Source organism: Engraulis encrasicolus, chromosome 9 (assembly GCF_034702125.1).
Source record: "Engraulis encrasicolus isolate BLACKSEA-1 chromosome 9, IST_EnEncr_1.0, whole genome shotgun sequence".
Taxonomy (NCBI): domain Eukaryota; kingdom Metazoa; phylum Chordata; class Actinopteri; order Clupeiformes; family Engraulidae; genus Engraulis; species Engraulis encrasicolus.
The window spans coordinates 22,211,567-22,232,147 of record NC_085865.1 but is presented as its reverse complement, the minus strand read 5'-3'; the positions used below and the strand labels follow the sequence as shown (position 1 = coordinate 22,232,147).

The 20,581-nt window shown below is 43.0% G+C and overlaps 1 protein-coding gene across 2 annotated transcripts in view; it reads right to left on the bottom strand.

The window, feature by feature from the left end:
- plppr5b (phospholipid phosphatase related 5b) overlaps nt 1–20,581 on the bottom strand; it is a 175,751-nt gene that overhangs the window by 97,512 nt on the left and 57,658 nt on the right. For both annotated transcript variants that reach the window (XM_063206771.1, XM_063206770.1), the window contains exon 3: nt 3,964–4,152. In XM_063206771.1, coding sequence (XP_063062841.1) covers nt 3,964–4,152 — 189 coding nt within the window. The remainder of the gene's footprint in view (nt 1–3,963; nt 4,153–20,581) is intronic.

Below are 20,581 nucleotides of genomic sequence, written 5' to 3'. Positions count from 1 at the left end.
CAATATGTGCAAGACTACAAAGCATTTATATAACACATTTCGTAGTGTTCTTAGTTTGATTTTACAGTTAACCATGCATTTAAAGCCTTGTTAGTGTTCTCACTTTGGGTTCACTTGAAAACAGTCTCAATGTGATTAATCAGGAGAAAAAACGAAGAAACAAATACTTATTAAAAACTGATTTCACAGTTTACCATGCATTTAAAAGCATCTTTCCTCCTCCCATTCGAAAGGCCCCTGCACAGGACTGTTAATCCAAGTGCAAATTAAAACACCCTGACCAACCAACAAAAAATGAGCACAATTATGCCAAGCTATAATGGACACAGCTGACTGGCACATGCACAAAACCGCGTCGCGACTTCACAGAAGGACTCATTTCCCCGCCACTGTTTATGCATGTTTTGCAGTCAGTGGACTGTATAATTGTGCATGGAGAGGGGCAGATGGGACGTCTATTTCTGAAAGAACGTCCATTTTCTGCACGGCGGATAATTTTAGCGTGGTCAGAGTGAAGTTTATTCTGGCAGCCGAGGCGGCGATACGGCTGTTGCCGATAATGGGGGTGGAGGTCGTCGGGGAGTTGAATATGGTCCTATCAGACAGGCCAGTCAGTGTATATAACCAACTTGATAATGGGGAGGGGAACTGAATCTGGCGCGGACCAGACAGGAACTTCAGTGTATATATACCCAACATGGTAATGGGGAAGGGGGCTGAATTGGGTGCCATCAGACAGGGCAGTCAGCGTATACAGTATATCCAACTTGAGCACAGCACTCCAGATGATTGACATCTTTATCTATCTCCTGCCTGTCTGCCTGCTTAATGGTCTGTCTGCCTGTCTGTCTGCCTGGAAACTTGCCTGTCTCTCTGCCTGCCTGCCTGGATGTCTGTCTGTCTGTCTGCCGGCCTGTCTACCTGCTTGCCTGCCTGCCTACTTCTCTGCCAGCCTGTCTTTCAGCGTGCCAGCCTACGTCCCTGTCTGCGTACTTTCCGGCTTGCATGTCTGCCTGATTGCCGATCTGCCTGTCTGGCTGCCCGAGTGCCCGTTGACCTACCTGGGTTTTCGCTTGCCTGCCTGCCTGCCTGCCTGACCGTCTATCTGCCTGCCTGCCTGCCTGATTGTCTATCTGTCAGCCTACCTGCTTCTGTGCCTGCCTGCCTGCCTGATAGTCTATCTGTCTGCCTGCATGGGTTTTTGTTTTCTTGCTTGCCTATCTGCCTGCCTACCTGCCTACCTGCCTGCCTGACGGTCCATCTGTCTGCCTGCATGGGTTTTTGTCTGCCTGCCTGCTTACTTGCCTGCCAGCCTGCCTGTCTGCCTGCTTGTATCTACCTGCCTGTTTGCCTGTCAGCATGTCTTTCTGCCTACATGCCTGTCTGTCTGACTCGATGCCTGCCTGACTTTCTCTCCTTCTTTTGGGAGCATGCAGTATGCATCGGGCATCCTTGCAGCCCTGACTGCAAATCGTAACAATGCCTTAACAGCACGCTCACAAGGAGAGGATCCTGGCCTGGAGGGGGGATGAAATGGCCCGGCTCCAGATTTATTTTAGATTGACCAGTGTCTCCTCTCGTGACACTTGTTTTATTGAGGGTCATTTTCATGCACTGTTGTGTGGTGTGTGTAATGTGTGCAGTGTGTGTAGTCTGTTTGTAGTGTGTGTAGTGTGTGCATGCGTGTGTGCATGCGTATGTGTGTGTGTATGTGTGCATGCGTATGTGTGCGTGTATGTGTGCGCCCGAGTGTGTGTGTGTGTTCATGCGTACTTTCTGCAGTGTTATCATCCATCTCTCTGGGACTATTTCATATTTCACAGCGCAAGAGCTGTTTTTTATTGGAAAATGTGCCACACAAGGTGGTATATTCTGGTGAAATGAAGTCAGATGAACATTCTTCTAGCTACCTACCACCCGCCCGCAGGTCACCCTAAAACCTGATGGGATATACGTATATACACCGGTACACAGTAAAAGATACAGTGTTACTTCAACACTTAGAGAGCCAATTTAACATCTTCTAGATTGCATTTGGTCCCAGAATGCTCACAGTGTTGAAATAACACTGCCTTTTTACTGTGGATGTTCCAATGACCACCCCCAGGGCACAATAACCAGTCGGTGTAACCCAGTGTAACCCAGGCACATACAATATTTTCTGAAAGTGACTTTCACAAAGTTTACCGAGATGTCACTGTCAATCATCAACTGTATTTTAAGCCACAGCTATGGCGAATGCTCTCCAAACACCAACAGTGAGTGTTACATATACACATCTCACCAACACTGACATAACAATAATCAACTATCCTGTCTGTAAACATCTCGAGACAGTGTTATGGACAGAAACACTTCATTCAGACAAACACTTTCTTGAAGTATAACATACACAGAATTAAGTGGTCCTATAAATAGACTCCCATGCATATTGTTCATGCTAGTGCTCATTTCTGACACCTGAATCAGGCAGTCTTCAAAGCACATCACATCACATCACAGAACAGCCCGGCAGGGGGGCTGACAAATGGGACAGTTGTCCCAGGCCCAGGGAAAGGGGGGTGGTGCGTCCTCATTACATTGTATGTATTGGGTGTGGGGCTTTCCAGACGACTTTGTCCTGGGTCCGGGCAAAAATGGCAGCAGTCCTGCCTACATATACACTGCAGAGGATGAATCGAAGCCGTTCAGCTGGAAGTGGGCATCTCTGCATTCGCCATCTGCTGTGCCATGCAGTGCCTTGGGCACCCCTGACCTCAGAGAGAGGTAATGGCAGAAAATAAACATACAGTTTTAACCCATTGCTGCAGTCAACCAAGCGCCATTGGAAGAGCTGCGTGCAGTGATGTGGGAAAGACGGTTTGGTGGTCTAGTGTTTCACATGGAATAAATGTGGAGTCCAGTCTTCCTAAGTGAGTAGGCATAAGCTTTGGTGTTAGTGGGAAGAGCTAGTAGCATATCTGCAGTGTGAATCTCACAAAAACAATGTGGGTGACAGTGATCAGGGGCAACACATCCCCGAGCTTCTGACTCAGATGGAGAGAACGAGAGAAAGTGTGTGTGTGTGTGTGTGTGTGTGTGTGTGAGAGAGAGAGAGAGAGAGAGAGAGAGAGAGAGAGAGAGAGAGAGAGAGAGAGAGAGAGTGAGAGAGAGAGAGTTCACCTTTATCTGTTACAGATATGGCTGACTGCTTTTTCTCACAAGCTGGAACAGAACAGGCTTGAGCTGCACTTCATCATTTTTTTTAACAGAAGTAACACTGATACAAATGTAAAGAAAAAAACGGGTACCCATGAAAGCACAGTCACAATTCAAATAGAGTTTTTTAAGCAAAGCAATTGGAAATAATCTCTCCAACAGAAAAGCTTAAAAAGAGAAGTGGTGTGGAAAATATACCACATGCACACCAATGACTCATTTGTACAACCATGCACATTTGCTGAAAAATAGAACAACTTATTATGACAAATGAATTGGGCAAAATGAGCTGAGTTCACGGCAAAGCGTTCATTAACGCCATGACGTACAGAGACGATACCGCGCCTAGCACTATATGGGGAATGAGGGCTATTTAATCACGGCATTCTGCACACATTCTTCACTCGCATCGACTGCGCTCTGCGCGTGTCGCTAATATGCGCTAAGTGGAACTGCCTTGCGCGAAGCCATTCAAACAGAAATTGAGATATCGACTTATGAGTCGAGGTCCATTCATCTCCTCCACAAACGTCCATTCATTCACCCATGCGAGGAGCGAAGTCACCGGTGTAATGTAACGAGATGTGGGGCACATTGCTTTGACAGCACGGAATATGACCAACCAGCCACCACCATCCATTACATGCCAAAATTCAACAATAAAGATTCGTGGCCAATTCTTAACGTAAAGTTTTAAATGAAAGTGCAACAGCTTAACTACCCGTACATATGCTCTCTCAATACACACATTCGCCGGTAACTCACCACAAGAGTCGGGACACCTGCCACCACCGCGTAGAGGATCACCGGCGGAATAGCGCTCGTCTCCTCGGGTCCAAGGTAAGGCTTCGTGTAGGCACTGTCATAGCAGAAAAATCCTTGGACGTGCACGTTGAACGTGTCGGTGTACTCGAAGTAATATGCCAGCATGACTGTCCCCGCCATAATCACCAGCTGAAAATAAAGCATGGTCGTCAAATATAGGGGAAAGAACATTTAACAATCCACTTTAACAAGGAAAGAGAAAACAGCCGCCCGCATTCCCCCTGTATGTCCTAATGGATCCTGGTCAGAAACCCCTCTTTTTCCATGTTTCGCCTGCATTTAAAGCTCGTTGGAAAACCATCTGAGGGTGGACTGAGAAGAAGCGCTCAGTCGCATGGCATCCCTCTCAACCGCCTAGACTAGGATGAGCGGAGTAGAGAGGAGAGAGGAGAGAGGGGTGAGCCACAGAGAGGGGGCGCGGCACACGTTTTGGGTCTGCGTACGCTAGACGCGGAGCTGCGATTCGCCCACGCCATGCGAATGATGAGGCATGATACGCACAGGCAGCGCATCGTGTCGTGCGTCTATGGAGAGCGCGCATGGAAGTATACTGAGCCTCGTGTCAGAATTGAGCTCTATCAGGACTTGAGATCAAAGTTATGCCTTATTTTATATATTCACAACACTGTGCGCAATTTATAAAACGATTATGTCACCACTAGGATGCATTAAAGCTCTTGGAATTTCATCAGATTATTACAGCGTTTGTCCAGTTCACAGTCAAAGGCAATGTGGCCCTTTCCCATTCACTAGTGGAGGATGACTGATCACATGTACCAGGGTGCAGTCTAGTCACCAACATCTAGAAGTGCCAACCAGCCTCCACATGTTTTTTTTGCATGGATATGAGTCTAAAGATGATAACCTTAAAAACTAAGGCTACGTAGCCTACTTTATTGATGCTTTAGATGTGGTTACTTTTCATCCATTTGCTTTAAACCACATCTCAGATCTGCCCTGCCTAACCTGTAATGTAAAAAGAAACATCTAATGTAATATTTATACTGGGAATCCACCAGAGCGCAGTGGTCCATAGGCCTGCGTTATATAGGTCAGAACATGATTTAAGATGAAGCAGTACGACTTAACGCCTTCAATAATAGTGTCAGCATCTAATTATCTTCTAAGCTTTCTCTGGTTTCCTTGAACATGAAAAAAAAATACTTCACTCCAGTCGGAATCACTCTCCCCTGAGTTTCACCCAGAGATCCTAATTAATACATTTCACTGATGTAACTGTGCCGCTGCATTGTGTAATTAATGAATCCATTGTGCAAGTCAATACAGAATCAGATATGGAGCACAAATGGGGCTCAAACAGAGCATAGTGCATTAATACAGTTTAAGCCCGGCAAAATGGTCTCTCTTTTTTAATCGAAAGCCCATTATGCATGCTAGGAGGAGTTCTATTAGGAGAGAGTGACAGATTTGCAGCTGTTACACGGTAGATGTGATGGGAAGAGTGATTATTATGGATTTAATTAAATGCCAAAATGAGGATTTTGTTCACCCAACAAAGGCTTTGACTCCAACAAACTAGGTTAAGCCTCTGCTTTACTGTATGGCTGGCTAGCATTAGTCCCAGTGATGGCATTACAGGTTAGTTCAGTATAGGGGTTGGGGAGTCATTTGGATTGACACAGGGTTGGGGGGTACATGAAGAGACGATCATGGCTGACTGAATGCATGGGGGATCGACACCTGTTCAGTGGAGGGAAATTCAACAACTCTAAGATATCACTAAGATATTTATACATTTGTTATGGTTACATTTTTTATCCGTTTTTACAAGTCTTACAGTAATGATGCCATTACTTAACTACTTAGGTATAGAGAGCCCAAGGATATAAAAGGGCCTGCAGTGGGTTTGGAACAATAAACCGTGTTCGTGTTCTCAGAGAACAATATGCTCTAGACAACACTGTGTGATAATGTCAATGTATCAAGCCAAACATTTCAATGTGTTCACCTTGCCAGACAAATGGCTTTTTTGCACACAATTCGATCATCTTGAGTCAATATCATGGAAAGATGCTTCTCCTTTTCAATGAATGTACACAATGTAGATAAGAGGACAAAGTTGCACTAAAAAGGAACATCTAACATCGTGACATCTAATAACTGGCTGTCCTTGCACTAATTTATGAAAAGTCAATGCAGTGATTTATGAAAATGCATCCTTGGCTTACTTCATCAAGGAAGAACATGAGCTGTTTAATTATTCAAAAGGGAATGAAGAAGAATAATCCCAGGTCTGAAATCATCCTAATATTGAATGTCTGAGGTGATGACTGAGGATAAGATTGCATACATGAATACATTGCCTTTTCCAAGTAAAAAAAATCATTGTGCGTTTTAAGATGTGAGACAGCAAAAAACCCTTGCAGATCAATATTTTATAGTGTCAGCACAAACCACAGTACATGGCTTTATGCAAACTACTCTGTCTCGGTTGCACTCAGCAACCTCAGTAAGACACTTTTTTTACAGTCCTGTATCTGTGTTGCGCTTTCAGCGAGACTGTGCTGATCACTTACCTTATTTATATGACTGAATAGGCACTTTTAAAAGAACACAAAATACTTGAGCATGTAGAAAGAACGCTGCTGGGAAAAGACATTCGCTCTTCATGACTATCCAAAGATGTTTGTAAGCAACTATCAATGCTTTAGACTTCCGGGTCCAACAGGAAGGCTGGTTGCTTACAGCTAAAGCCTTTGGATAACATGAACTGTATGAAATGTTAAGATTATTGACTTCATGGCTACAAACAGTAATGTACCGGTATGTAACATTCTATTCTTTGGGGAAGAACCCCTCACACTTAACATTTATTGCCCTTTTATGTTTGTTATAGTTTACTATTTGAATGTACTCCTGCAATGTTTCATCATGTCCCGCAGTGGAACCTGGACTCAACCAACCCACCGTCATCATCAGGCTGCCTATTGTTGAAATATTAATACATCTGGGCACATGTGTGTTCTTATGAACACTCTTTTCATCTCTACCCACCCAGATGTTCTGATCTAGAATAGAGGAGGCGCCATGTTGGTGGGGGCCAACTGCTGTGATGGAAGTCATTTGGTCCACACTGGATGGGACATTTGGCATCTGTTCAGGGCCGGTGTCATGTTGAAATGAGCTACCAACAAAGTCAATACAACACACTACAGTAGCACTTCAAAAGAAAGAAGTTTACCACACACTTGTTTGACTTTTCATCAAACAACGTTTGAACGTTTGAATGTTCGCTCTGAATAAACCAGCAAAAAGTCAAACAAGGGTGCCGTGAACTTTCTTTTGAAGTATTGAACACTCCAGAACCTAGAAGCTGTGCATGGATCTTTGAACTGTTACACTACAGTAGCACCAGAGATTCTTTAAGTATATAGAGACATGCCAACATAATAGGTTTCTATGGGCACCTAACGTGACCAGTTCTGGTCTGCCTAAAGGGGCGTGTCATAATGCTCCTAGCATTGAATAGAACAGTCCGTAGGTCTGCCTAGGTCTGCCTAAAGGGGGATTTCCCCCCCTCCCCCTTGCAATAATAGAACCCGGAAACAATGGGCCAATGGAACCTCTCTCTCTCTCTATTCTCTCTGGTAGCACCCCTATGGATCAGGGTTTGGGTTTGGGTTATCTGTTAGGACATGGTCCCTCTTATAAATGTGGTGTTGCCAGAATGGCAATGCCCAAGCTTGGTGTATTACTAAAAGGCTTTGTGTAATGTCATAGTACGGTATCGCCCTACAAAGGCAAAGTGCAGTAACTACGCCAACATTGAAACTGAGCAGAAGGCCTTCAAAGTATTTGTAGGTTAGATATTATAGTTACTGCAAATTGGACACAGCAATGTCTCAAAAACAGGACATATTTGGACCATAAGGCTTTGTCACCAGATAGAGGAGGTGTAATAAACACCTCAATCTAAACTCAATTTCGACAAAATATGTAATCACTCCATTTTGCCTTTGTACTGCAGAGTAAAACAAGGGAAGTCACGTTTTTGTCAATGTCACAGCGTTCCACTGGTGGCACTTGTAATGTACTATGAGGCCACTAGCCAATTGGTAGCTCATCTCGGCGAAGCAACCCATCTCACCAGAATACTGCATCCGGTTGAGCAAGGGAACCTGATAACTTGGAACATGGGGCATCTGCTATTTACTCCACAGTGACTGCAGTCATTTGGGTGGGTGCTTGTCAAATGGAGGGAGGCAAGCATACGCAAGACTGCAGCTGGCTTGTCAGATGTTGTGTAGGATGACGTTAATGAATGGGCTGCTTTTCTCTGAATAAAGGTCTACAATGGTGTGACAAAATAAACAGCTGTGTTGGAATATCATTAGAATCTGTAGCTAGGCCGTGGAAAAGTTGCTGTCATTGGGTACATTACTGTATTTACAGTGCATTCTGGTCTGCATATTCATTGCTTTGCTGAAAAAGCTGGACAGACTCTTATGGAAAATGTGGGCACCAACATACAGAACCTGTATTCGAGTGACAAAGCTACTGTATAACATAAAAGGAGGAAACAATGCTATCGAGGCAGAGGCTGAGATAAAATATCAAGGGAAAGCAGTTTTAGGCAGTGTATCCATTTCTCAAACCCTGGAAATATGACTGAACCAGCAATCTTCAGTGTTCCTTTGAGGAATTTCTTGAGTAAAGAAACACTTAACAGCAGAAATATCCACTCCACTCATCTCAGCCATTCTAACACGCCTCGTCCCCTCCCTTTGCGGTAGATAAAACTTTAATTTAATCGATCTTGGAGTTTCTATTGTTCCCACAAAAATGTATTTGATGGAGGGAATCGACACACTGTGTTGGCGATATGAGCGAGCGAGTCTTCAAGGATGAGTGGAGAGTAGAGGAAGCCACTGCATGATTTACAGCTAACAGTGTTCAGCCACAGCTATACATTGACCTAGATTGCCTACTACAAACAACCCGTGGATTGATCCATGATCCCCAGTGAAGACACCCCCTACTATTAGTCTATTTCTGTGGCCAGCATACTTAACTTACATGATGCATGCAGAGCCGGTCTTGGCAATAGGCATACATACTAGGCAATTGCCTAGGGTCCCAACCAAAGCTGTTCACTGTATGGCCCTTCATCAGCCAGCCAAGCCATGGTAAATTCCAGCCAAAATAATTCAAGAAGACCCCATGCCTATCATTTTGCCTAGGGCCAGAGAATGAGTAGAACTGCCACTGGATGTATGAGTCATCAGAAGTCAATTACGCTGATCCAAATGACCATAGACACTTACAGGCCAAGACTCCATCCTGACATGACATGCCCTGATGTATACAGTATACTAAGGTCCATTGCATCACCATCACATCTAAATAAACAGCCCTTCATTAAGGAGGCAGGAAAAAAAATTGACATGCAAACATGAGCGAACTTCAAAGCGCTGGGCTTGAAGCCGCTGCCGTGGCTTATCTTCTGGGCCACGCTTCATAAGAAATTCATGGCCTGTCTTCGACGCAGCCGTGAAGATTTGAAAAGATCCTGATAGCTTTTTCCTCCTTCTCTCTGTCTCTCTTTCCGACTCTTGCTCTTTCTCTTTCTCTGTTTCCCTGTATTTCGATGTCCCTCTGTCACTGTCTCTCTTGTCTCTCTTTCTCTTTTCCTCTCTCTTTCTCTCTCTATCATTCTCCCTCTCTCTCTCTCTATCATTCTCTCTCTATCTCTCTCTCTCTCTCTCTCTCTCTCTCTCATCATTCTATCCTTTGTTGACTGGAAATGTGTGTGGCAGGCAACAACAGTATAGGAACCTTAAAGGGTGGTGGCAGACTACAGGGCTGCATACCTGAGTACAGCACTGTGTGTCTTGCATCCTTATTCTGTAGTGGTGGCAGCTGCCTAAGTAGAGCCCTGTGTCTCTTGCATCCTATTATATTCTACAGCAGTGGCAGCCGCTGGTCAATTTTCTTTGTAATGACAGTAGGGGAATTATTGTTTGACAATTGCTACGTTTACATGATATTTTTAATTCCAAATTAATAATTCAGAATTAAATAGTTTTCTCGAACTTACTTTGATCTTTCATTTAATTCCGAATTAAGAATTGTTTACATGACATTTTCAAAGCAGAATTGGACTTTATTCAGAATTAAAGTGAGTTAATTCGGAATTAAATGTCTCATGTAAACCTAGCAATTGACTGCCAATGCCTGTGGTGTAGTTGGGCCTCTACCACGTAAAATACAAAAGCATTTCGATTCCCTGTACTTCTACTAAGCATAGTTGTTTATCTACTCACCCAGATATGCATTAAAATGTTTGACATAGCCCTTCTCTGTTCTTGAGCATTGGCCACCAGTATTGTGCTGGATCCATGGTGGGGCAGTATTTTCTTTTAAAGATACTTTTTAACTTTATTTATGATAGTTTAGTGACGATGGTGACAGGATGCAAGTTGGGAGAGAGAGATGGGAAGGGCCAGCAAAGGACCCGGGCCGGGAATGAAACACATGCCGCATAGTAGACGAGTGCCCTATCATTAGGCCACAGTTGGGCCGGTGGGGCAGCATTTTAATTAAACATACCGCTACTTTGCATTACTAGCACTTAATTTAGGCAGTCAAAAAAACAGCCGCTGTTGAGTGGAGTTCTCAGCCACTCAGCAACATCAGTGTATCCTGGTGAACCAGTAGCAGCCCAGCCCCCTGGGCGTCAACAAATAGCTTCTGGTTCACCAGGAAAACATCAGTGTGCCTGGAACAACAACTGAAATAATGTAGTTGAGCTTCGCATTTCGAATACTTTAGTAGCAAATTTAGTACAACCACATTTTAATTACAGTAACTTTAATTACAGACTCAATCATTTAAAGGAAAAAATATGCTATGCAGTGAAACACATGTGTATGTGTTTGCCTGGAAGCTGAGTAGGACTCTCTGACATAGTGGCACATAACAGTTATGAGAAATGGGAGCATTTGAACTGAAATTGTGACTGATGACACTGCTGTTACCAGCCCTTTCATCCTGAGCGTATCACATTTGTCATGGCCAGTCCTTTTTTGTCCGTACAATAGATGGGATTTGATCTTGAAAAATGTACCGAAAAATGTTCTTGAGCTTTTGGTGTTAACAAAATAAGTCCTTGTCAGCTCTGGTAAAGGCAGTTTGACCTTGACTTTTCATAACTGAAAGTATGCAATCATACAGTACATTCAATAGTGTATGTAGTAGCACATATGTCTTCTTGATTTCTTACCAATAGCCTGAGCCACACACACGCACGCACGCACGCACGCACGCACGCACACACAGACTGTATATACACACTCCAAGAATCAATGTGATAACAGCAATTACAATGTCTCTTGCACCAGATACATTCATGATTTTTCATGGGGATTGTAATGTATTTGGTCTTGTTTTGAAAGAAAGAGAAAAAAGTGAAAGCCCAACTGGAAAACTCCTACTCCCATTGTTATTGTGATACAGTACTCCACATCACACAAATGCGCTCAGCCCACAGCACAGAGCGAAATTGCATTTATGCCTCATCTGTGCAAAGTGGCAGCCCCCAATGGCGCCCGGAAGGAAGGGAGAACAGCGGCGACTGGCGGGACCGTACCATGCTCAGGGTACCTCAGTCATGTAGGAGGATGGGGGAGAGCACTGGTTAATTACTCCCCCCACCAACCTGGTGAGTCGGGAGTCGAACCGGCAGCCTTTGGGATACAAGTCAGACGCCCTAACCACTTACCCATGACTGCCCTATTTTGGTCCAATTATAATTTTCATCAGTAGAACGTTGGTCACAACCTCAATGCAGACAACATTCCATGGACCCCCTGCAACCTCTGGTGCCCCCTTAAGTCATCTCCAGGCCAAATCCTAATCTGAGGAATCTTTAAATGGGTTTCCACAGCTGGAATGTTCAGATTGGCTTCACTCCGTCTTTGACTGGGACACAGTGCTGCTGACAGCTAATTAGCCGTATAATTTATGCCCACTGCTAATCATATTTTTGCACTATCCAGCATGGCCTCTTTAGTGTGTGTGTGTGTGTGTGTGTGTGTGTGTGTGTGTGTGTGTGTGTGTGTGTGTGTGTGTGTGTGTGTGTGTGTGTGTGTGTGTGTGTGTGTGTGTGTGTGTGTGTGTAACTCCGACTTGACACTGCTAGCCAGACATTGCACACATTTCTATTATCGTTGGCTAACATTAGGATTTCGAGTAATGGGATCCTCTAGTATTTGTCATGCAATAGTAGCTGTCTCTGCCATGTTCGTTTAACCCGCAGAGCAATCACAAGGGAGGATGGCAGATAATTGCTGCGAAATAATTACTCATTTGGCAAAGTTTGGCAGAGGGAATGAACTGGGAGAGACTTTTCAAGACACGGAGATAATTTCTCGTGGTGCCAATCACTTGCATGTTCCCACAAATCTGGCACCTTTATGTAAATCTGCTCACTTGGTGCTGTGGCGCACCTGTACCATGAGTGGGCCATTTGCCTATGGGGAGCCAGGTTCAAATCCAGTGTAGTTCTCACCCTCCCTTTTCTTAACATCTTATAGTAGGGTTGGAAAGGGGGGTCCACGCGCACCCCCCGGCTTTTTTTACGCCACCTGATTTTTTTGTATCTTTAGAGTGTCTACTTCCAGAATCTGCCAGGTGCCAAGCTGAAATAATGTCCCATGTCTTTCCTTTTTAACCATTTAATGCATCTGACAGGAACACAACAGATTGAAGCAATGACAGAGAATAGGTCATAACTTTTGAAGTAAACTACATACAGAGACAAATTAACACATTTTCCCATACAATATTGACCTGAGGAATGAATTTAAGTTGTTGTTTTTGACTTTTGACAACATTTAAACAGCATATTTGCTCAGAAACAGCAATAAAATGACCCAAAATATGTAGACACTCAACTATCTTTTCATTCTTTTGAGTTTTGTTGTCTCTTTTTCACCACCTGCTCTTCCTTTATCATTTGCAGAGTAAATGTGAGTATTTTATCGCGTATTAAGCTGAAATTATGGCCCCCAGTCTCCATTTTTGACCCTTTAATGCGCCTGACAGAAACCTGACAGACTGAAACAATGATACAGAATAGGACATAACTTTTGAAGTAAACCACATACAGAGACAAATTAACACATTTACCCTCACAATATTAACCTGAGGAATGCTATTAAGTTGTTGTCTTTGACATTTCACAACATATGAACAGCATTTTTGGTCATAATCAGCAATAAAATGGCCTAAAATATGTAGACTCTCAAGTATCTTTTCATTATTTTGAGTTTTATTGTCTTTTTGTCCACCACCTGCTATTCCTTTATTTACACTGCTATCCATTTGCAGTGTAAATGTGACTATTATATCGGGTTTTAGGCTGAAATAATGACCCACAGTCTCCATTTTTAACCCTTTAATGTGCCTGACTGGAAACCGGCAGATTGAAACAATGATACAGAATGGGTCATAACTTTGGATGTAAACATCATAGAGAGAGATTAACACATTTCCCCATACAATGTTGACCCAATGAATGATATTAAGTTCTTGTCTTTGACATTTGACAACATTTGAACTGCATTTTTGGTCATAATTGGCAATGAAATGGCCATTCAAGTAGGCCTATCTTTTCATTCTTTCGGGTTATATTTATTTGTCAACACCTGCTCTTCATTCATAATTTACATTAAACAGTGTATTAAGAGTATTAAGATGGAATAATGACCCACCGGGTTCATTTGTCACCCTTCAATGGACCTGAATGGAACCAACAGATTGCAACAATGATACAATTCATTGGTCAGTCATGGGTAAATTGGGCAGTCATGGGTAAGCAGTTAGAGCGTCAGACTTGTATCCCAAAGGTTGCCGGTTCGACTCCCGACCCGCCAGGTTGGTGGGGGTAATCAAATAGTGCTCTCCCCCATCCTCCTCCATGACTCAGATACCCTGAGCATGGACCCGTCACGCCGCACTGCTCCGCAGGGGCGCCACTGAGTGCTGCCCCTTTGCACGGGTGAGGCATAAATGCAATTTCATTGTGTGCAGTGTTCCCTTGTGTGCTGTGTCACAATGACAATGGGAGTTGGAGTTTCCCAATGGGCTTTCACTTTCTTTCTTTCAATGGAGGTTAACTTTTGAAGTAAACCACAGCACAGAGAAAAGGTAACCCATTTTCCCATACAATACTGACCCAAGGAATGCAATGAAAATTTTTTGGCCTTTTATCAACTTTTAAATGCGCTTCTGGACAAAAACTGCCTTTTAAAAAAGCCCTAAAATCTATAGAAATTAAACTGTCATTCTATTTTGAAGGATCATAGCAGCAAGCAACCCATCCACACTAGTGTTTTGTAGGTGCATGACTACCTGAATAATGCACTATCTTGATCCAAGTGACCAGATTTGTAAAGTTTGTCAGCCATGAGTATGTTTTACACTGGCATGTTTCTCTGTCCTGTACATTTGGCATAACAAGCCAAACAGTCTATATCTTCATGTTACAAATTACATGTGGAGGTTTTGCAATAAGAAAAAGGAAAGAATATACGCACACCACAGATGCCCCCTTTTCGTGAGACACCTGACGAAGACCTTAGAGGTCGAGGCGTTGTGTGAGCTTTTCACAAGTTAAATCACGACAAGGGCGCTTCTGTGGTGTGCGGATAGTCTCTCATTTCTTCTTGTGTGTTCTTTTATGTCCTGCACCCACGGCAATTGCTTTTTGGGATGTGCCTTTACCTCACATTTTTTGAAGGTTTTGCTAATAAGTCTTAAAGAAGTCTCCTTTGTTTCTTGAACCTCTGAATGATGATGGTGCTAGTTCGTTATTAAGTGGAAGATATATTTTGAAAATGAGATGCTGTTTCAATCTGAAACTCAATAACATAATCAAATGTATACTTTAAATGAGCAATGAGAAGCACACAATAAAACTTGAAAGAATGAAAATAGACTGCTTATTTTCTACACATTTTGGATATTTTGATGCTATTTTTGTCCAGGAACACGGTTTAAATGTTGATGACAGTCCTTCACAAGTGCTTCATTGCATTTCTTGGTTCAGTATTGTATGGAAAATGGGTTAGCTTTTCTTCTCTTTATGGCTTACTTCAAAAGTCAACCCACACTATGTCTTTTTATAAAGTATTATAAGTTTAAATGTTGTCAAATGTCAAATCAACAACTTAATTTCATTCTTCAGGTTAGTATTGTATATCAAAATGTGTTCATTTGTCTCTGTATATAGTTTAATTCAAAAGTTATGACCCATTCTGTATCATTGTTTCAATCTGTTCCAGTCAGGCACATTAAAGGGTTAATAATGGAGACTGTGGGTCCTTATTTCAGCCTAAACCCAATATACTAGTCACATGTACACTGCAAATGATAAAGGAGGAGCCGGTGGTGGACAAAAGACAATAAAATTCGATAGAATGAAAAGATACCTGAGTGGCTACATATTTTAGGCCATTTTATTGCAGATTATGACCAAAAATGCTGTTCAAATGTTGTCAAATGTCAAAGACAACAACTTAATAGCATTCCTCAGGTTAATATTGTGAGGGTAAATGTGTTAATTTGTCTCTGTATGTAGTTTACTTCAAAAGTTATGACCCATTTTGTATCATTGTTTCAGTCTGTCGGGTTTCAGTCAGGCGCATTAAAGGGTCAAAAATGGAGACTGGGGGTCATAATTTCAGCTTAATACGCGATATAATACTCACATTTACACTGCAAATGATAAAGGAAGAGCAGGTGGTGAAAAAGTGACAACAAAACTCAAAAGAATGAAAAGATAGTTGAGTGTCTACATATTTTGGGTCATTTTATTGCTGTTTCTGAGCAAATATGCTGTTTAAATGTTGTCAAAAGTAAAAAACAACAACTTAAATTCATTCCTCAGGTCAATATTGTATGGGAAAATGTGTTAATTTGTCTCTGTATGTAGTTTACTTCAAAAGTTATGACCTATTCTCTGTCATTGCTTCAATCTGTTGGGTTCCTGTCAGATGCATTAAATGGTTAAAAAGGAAGGCCATGGGACATTATTTCAGCTTGGCACCTGGCAGATTCTGGAAGTAGACACTCTAAAGATACAAAAAAATCAGGTGGTGTAAAAAAAGCCGGGGGGTGCGCGTGGACCCCCCTTTCCAACCCTACTAATTATCCACTAAGGATAAAGGTACTACATTTGAAATATAATTCTGCCTCCCTTACCATCACTCTGAATGAGTGCAGTAACTTCTAACTTGCACTGTTCATCATTGCCTGCATAGCTCATATATACGTATACGGTATGCCTCAGTCTTATTACCATCATCAAATAAGTACCTGAAAGCAAAAAGCAAAAGCAAGTAAAGCTAAAAGCAAATAAGTACCTACAAAATGTAGGACCGTCACTGTCTGAGCTTTGCATCCCCTATGAGAGCCAGGTTCGAATCCAGTGCAGTTCTCACCCACACCCTTCTTAACATCTTATCCATTAAGGATAAAGGTACTATATTTGCAATATAATTCTGCCTCCCTTACCATCACTCTGAATGAGTTCAGTAACTTCCATCTCCCCTCCTTCATCATTGCCTGCATATAGCTCATATACAGTATATACTGTGTGCCTCAGGCTTATTACCATCGTCAAATAAGTACCTGAAAGCTCTATTTAGGACCGTCACTGTTTGAGCTATGCATCCCCTATTAAGATGCACAATATTGCATCATGGCTAAATGCCAAAAATGTAGTATAAAAAAACCATAACTAACTGTTATCTCTCAAAGGAAACATTTGAAAGAACATTTCATGCCGCATTGTTTTAGCCTCCAGAAAGGCACAGATGTGAAGGAATAATACGTTTTAGTCTCGCAAAGGAAAAGATTATTTCATTTTTAAAGAGCCAAACATAGATATTGTAAGTGACACTGGGATGCCTATGCCTGCAGCATGTTAAAACATTGTCCATAAAAAATACATCAGTTCAGGCGATTCAGATGGGGCAATTTCACGTGGGTGTTTTCCACTCAGGATTCAAGTGATCGTTGCAAAGAAGCACTATCAAAAATGGGCAATTTTTACAGAACAGGAAAACCATCAGAATGGATTGTGCTGTTACACTTTGGCACTTACAGCACTTTCAATGTCACTGTCAATGTGCATCAATACACTGACAATACTGAAATTCAGAGAACGTTTTTCACTCTGAAGGCGCACAGACACAACACAGCATTTAATATGGGTCTGCAAAGCAAACCACACACAAACATTAACTATGCTGTTAGACTTTGGCCGAGATGGTCAGCGGACTGTTCCATTATTAATTCATCCACCTCATGGTTCTTTAAACGATGTGGTGGAGGTGTGAAATGACTGAGTTTGGTGCTTCAAAACGCCAGGCCGTTTACAGTAAATGGTGCCATGAACTCATAAAGAGGAAACTGGACATCTTGGTACTATGTGGGAATGTGCCACTTTCACTTTTCTGAGGATGCTGAAAGGAACTGCTATGTGTGATGGAGTCAGGGTCACTGGGCCTGGGACAAAGGACCTGTTTGCCCCCCCTGTCGGCGGGACTGGATGGAGTGACCACCAAGACTGACTATGTAGTGTAGCTGTCAGAGCATACACGTTGGCAAAGCACGACAACTACCGTCTTTCACAGTGCAGTGATGCGCGGGCTGACCCGAAAGCAGCGGGCGCTTGCAATTAACTGCGGTCGACCGCAGGCACGGGTTATGAAATATTATTTTTAATGAAATTCGGGTCGGGTGCGGTCGGTCAGGACCTTTGAAATGATGCCGAATTTTAAAGTAGGCTATAGGCTAGCCAATAGGCTATAGTTTACTTTAGCAGACAGGGACATTTTTTGCGAAATAGATCAAAGTTTATATGGCTGAATAACTACGATGGTGCCACGCGCTCTGCAGGAGACTTAATGAGGCTCCTGCGTCGGCCGAATATCTTCTGCGCGCAACTGGTGCAGCAGGTGCAACCATTGAGTGCATTTTGAAGAACACAGAGGGTGCTCTCTAAACAGTGCAGTGATGGATATAGCCTACATATTTTCTTATACAATTGTAATGGTTTCGAACGCATGTGTTGCTTACAGAGTTTGTTTTCATTTCCTGTGTCGTACCATGACTACGAGGCAATCCACTTGACGGCTGGCTCCGTCTGCTCACCAACCTACAGATTAATTTCCTCCATGTATCCAAACGACGATGTTACCGAAATAAACAGGTGACAGTCGGCAGTCGTCATTGCATGGCCTCGGTTCAAAAATCCAACATGTCCTGTTGAAATGCACAGCTGTCTTGTTATTGACGCAAATTTCTTTTTTGAGACCTTTATTGGCGTGATTGTGCTTTGCCAATGACGCTAGGGTGTTCATAAAGACGCACGGCTACTATTTTCAAAGGCGGGTCGGGAAGCGGGCCGGGTCAATATTTTTCATGAATATTTCTTGCGGGCAGGGCAAGCGGGCGGACTAGGGAAAAAAGCGGTCGGGTGTGTCTTGTTTTTTCGTCGACCCGCGCATCACTGTCACAGTGTGTGCCTCTCGACATTATGACGGGTAATGCTGGGAATACACACTGTACAATTTTTGTCCCATTGTTTGCCCACAATTTTGGCACCATTTGACTCTTTTGGGGATCGGATTATTTTTTCATCAATTGTATGTTAATAGTTCATTTCACATTGTGTAGAGTACATAGGGTAACCACATGATTAGGACCTTACGACCACTTCCTGATCAATGAATGGATGAAAATCAGACTTTGACATCCTGATCATGTCCCAAGACAGTGTGTTACGTGGCAGTGTGACGTGTTACATGGCACATGGAGAGTCAAATGGAGAGTCAAAGAAATATGAACAGAACTTCTCTTCAAATAAGCCTAAGCATGGAGCGTCTTCTTTTTGTCTTCTGTCCTAAGCTGTTTCTCTCCATTCCCTTCCTCCTATCTATTGTGCTGTTCTCCACACCACCCTTTCCTATTTCGAACTAGATAGCTCCTCACCACAAATCAAACACTCACAAGACATTTAGAGGACATTGGAGCATAGTGAAACTATGGAGAAATGTGCACTCAAGAGATTTGATGATGTCAAATCAGTTTGTGTTGCACTAAGGGAACATAATAAAAAATAGACAGGTCTGTCTATGTAGTCAAACGTAAAAAATATGGCAAGTCATAAAAATATCTCACAAGGTCTTTACATTTGCCTTTGTATTAGCATTATGTAAGTTTTTTGGAGTTTCCCACCAGCAAACTTACTTACGGATGAACGAGCGTGCGCACACACACAGGCAAACACACACACACACACACACACACACACACACACACACACACACACACACACACACACACACACACACACACACACACACACACACACACACAGACACACACAGACACACACAGACACACACAGACACACACACACACGCACACGCGCACGCGCACACACACACACGCACACACACACACACACACACGCGCGCGCACACACACATACACACACACACACACACAGTGTATTTCTTTGTCCGCAGAGAATGTGCCAACCATACTTGAGCCCAATTACTTCACACACCAGGCCATGAAATATAGATAGTCTCAAGCTGAGGCAAGTTCACACTAGTGCAAAGTAAAAAAAGAAGTAAGGAATAGAGTATGTGTTTTGCTATTCATTCATGCTGTTCTAAACATAAAACTATTTTTCGCAGTCTCTCTGAGTTCAACTGAGAACGTCTCATATTTTTTTACGAGCAAGCCAGCAACCCTGCAGAAGTGTTTTGTCAGGAACAAGCAGCAGCTACAGAACAAACATCTCTGAGGCCCCATGAAATCATGATGGCTTGCCAATGCAGCACACACTGCTGGCTGTGAGGGCCCCGCGCTGGAGTTTGGGGGCCCATAAGTCACGGGTGCAGTGGCTGCTGGTTCTGCTGCTGGTGGTGGTGCTGATTCAGACTCCCATAAACGTCGGCAGAAACCTGCTGTAAAAGAGGCATTTGCAGAGGTACAGAACATGCACTCACGCATGCATGTGCACAGACACACACACACACACACACACACACACACACACACACACACACACACACACACACACACACACACACACACACACACACACACACACACACACACACACACACACACACACACACACACACACACACACACACACACACACACACACACACACACACACACACACACACACACACACACACACACACACACACACACACACAGTATGTGTGAGATTTGTCATAAATCACAACCTAGTTCCAAGCTAATGGCGGCCTGAGTCATATTTAGCAACAGCCTTACAGTTGCTGTTAGATGTGGTACAAGGTGAAACGTTACAGTATAAGCTGTATAAGCAGTATAATGCTGCTACAGTACTGTATATACCGCACTGTATATGAATTGAACAGTAATAGCTAAAAAAATAGAGCAGTAAATGCACTGAGCATCTGTACTTTCACTGTGTAAGCAACCCGGTACAGATACATGATAACAATGCACCATCTAGTGGCTG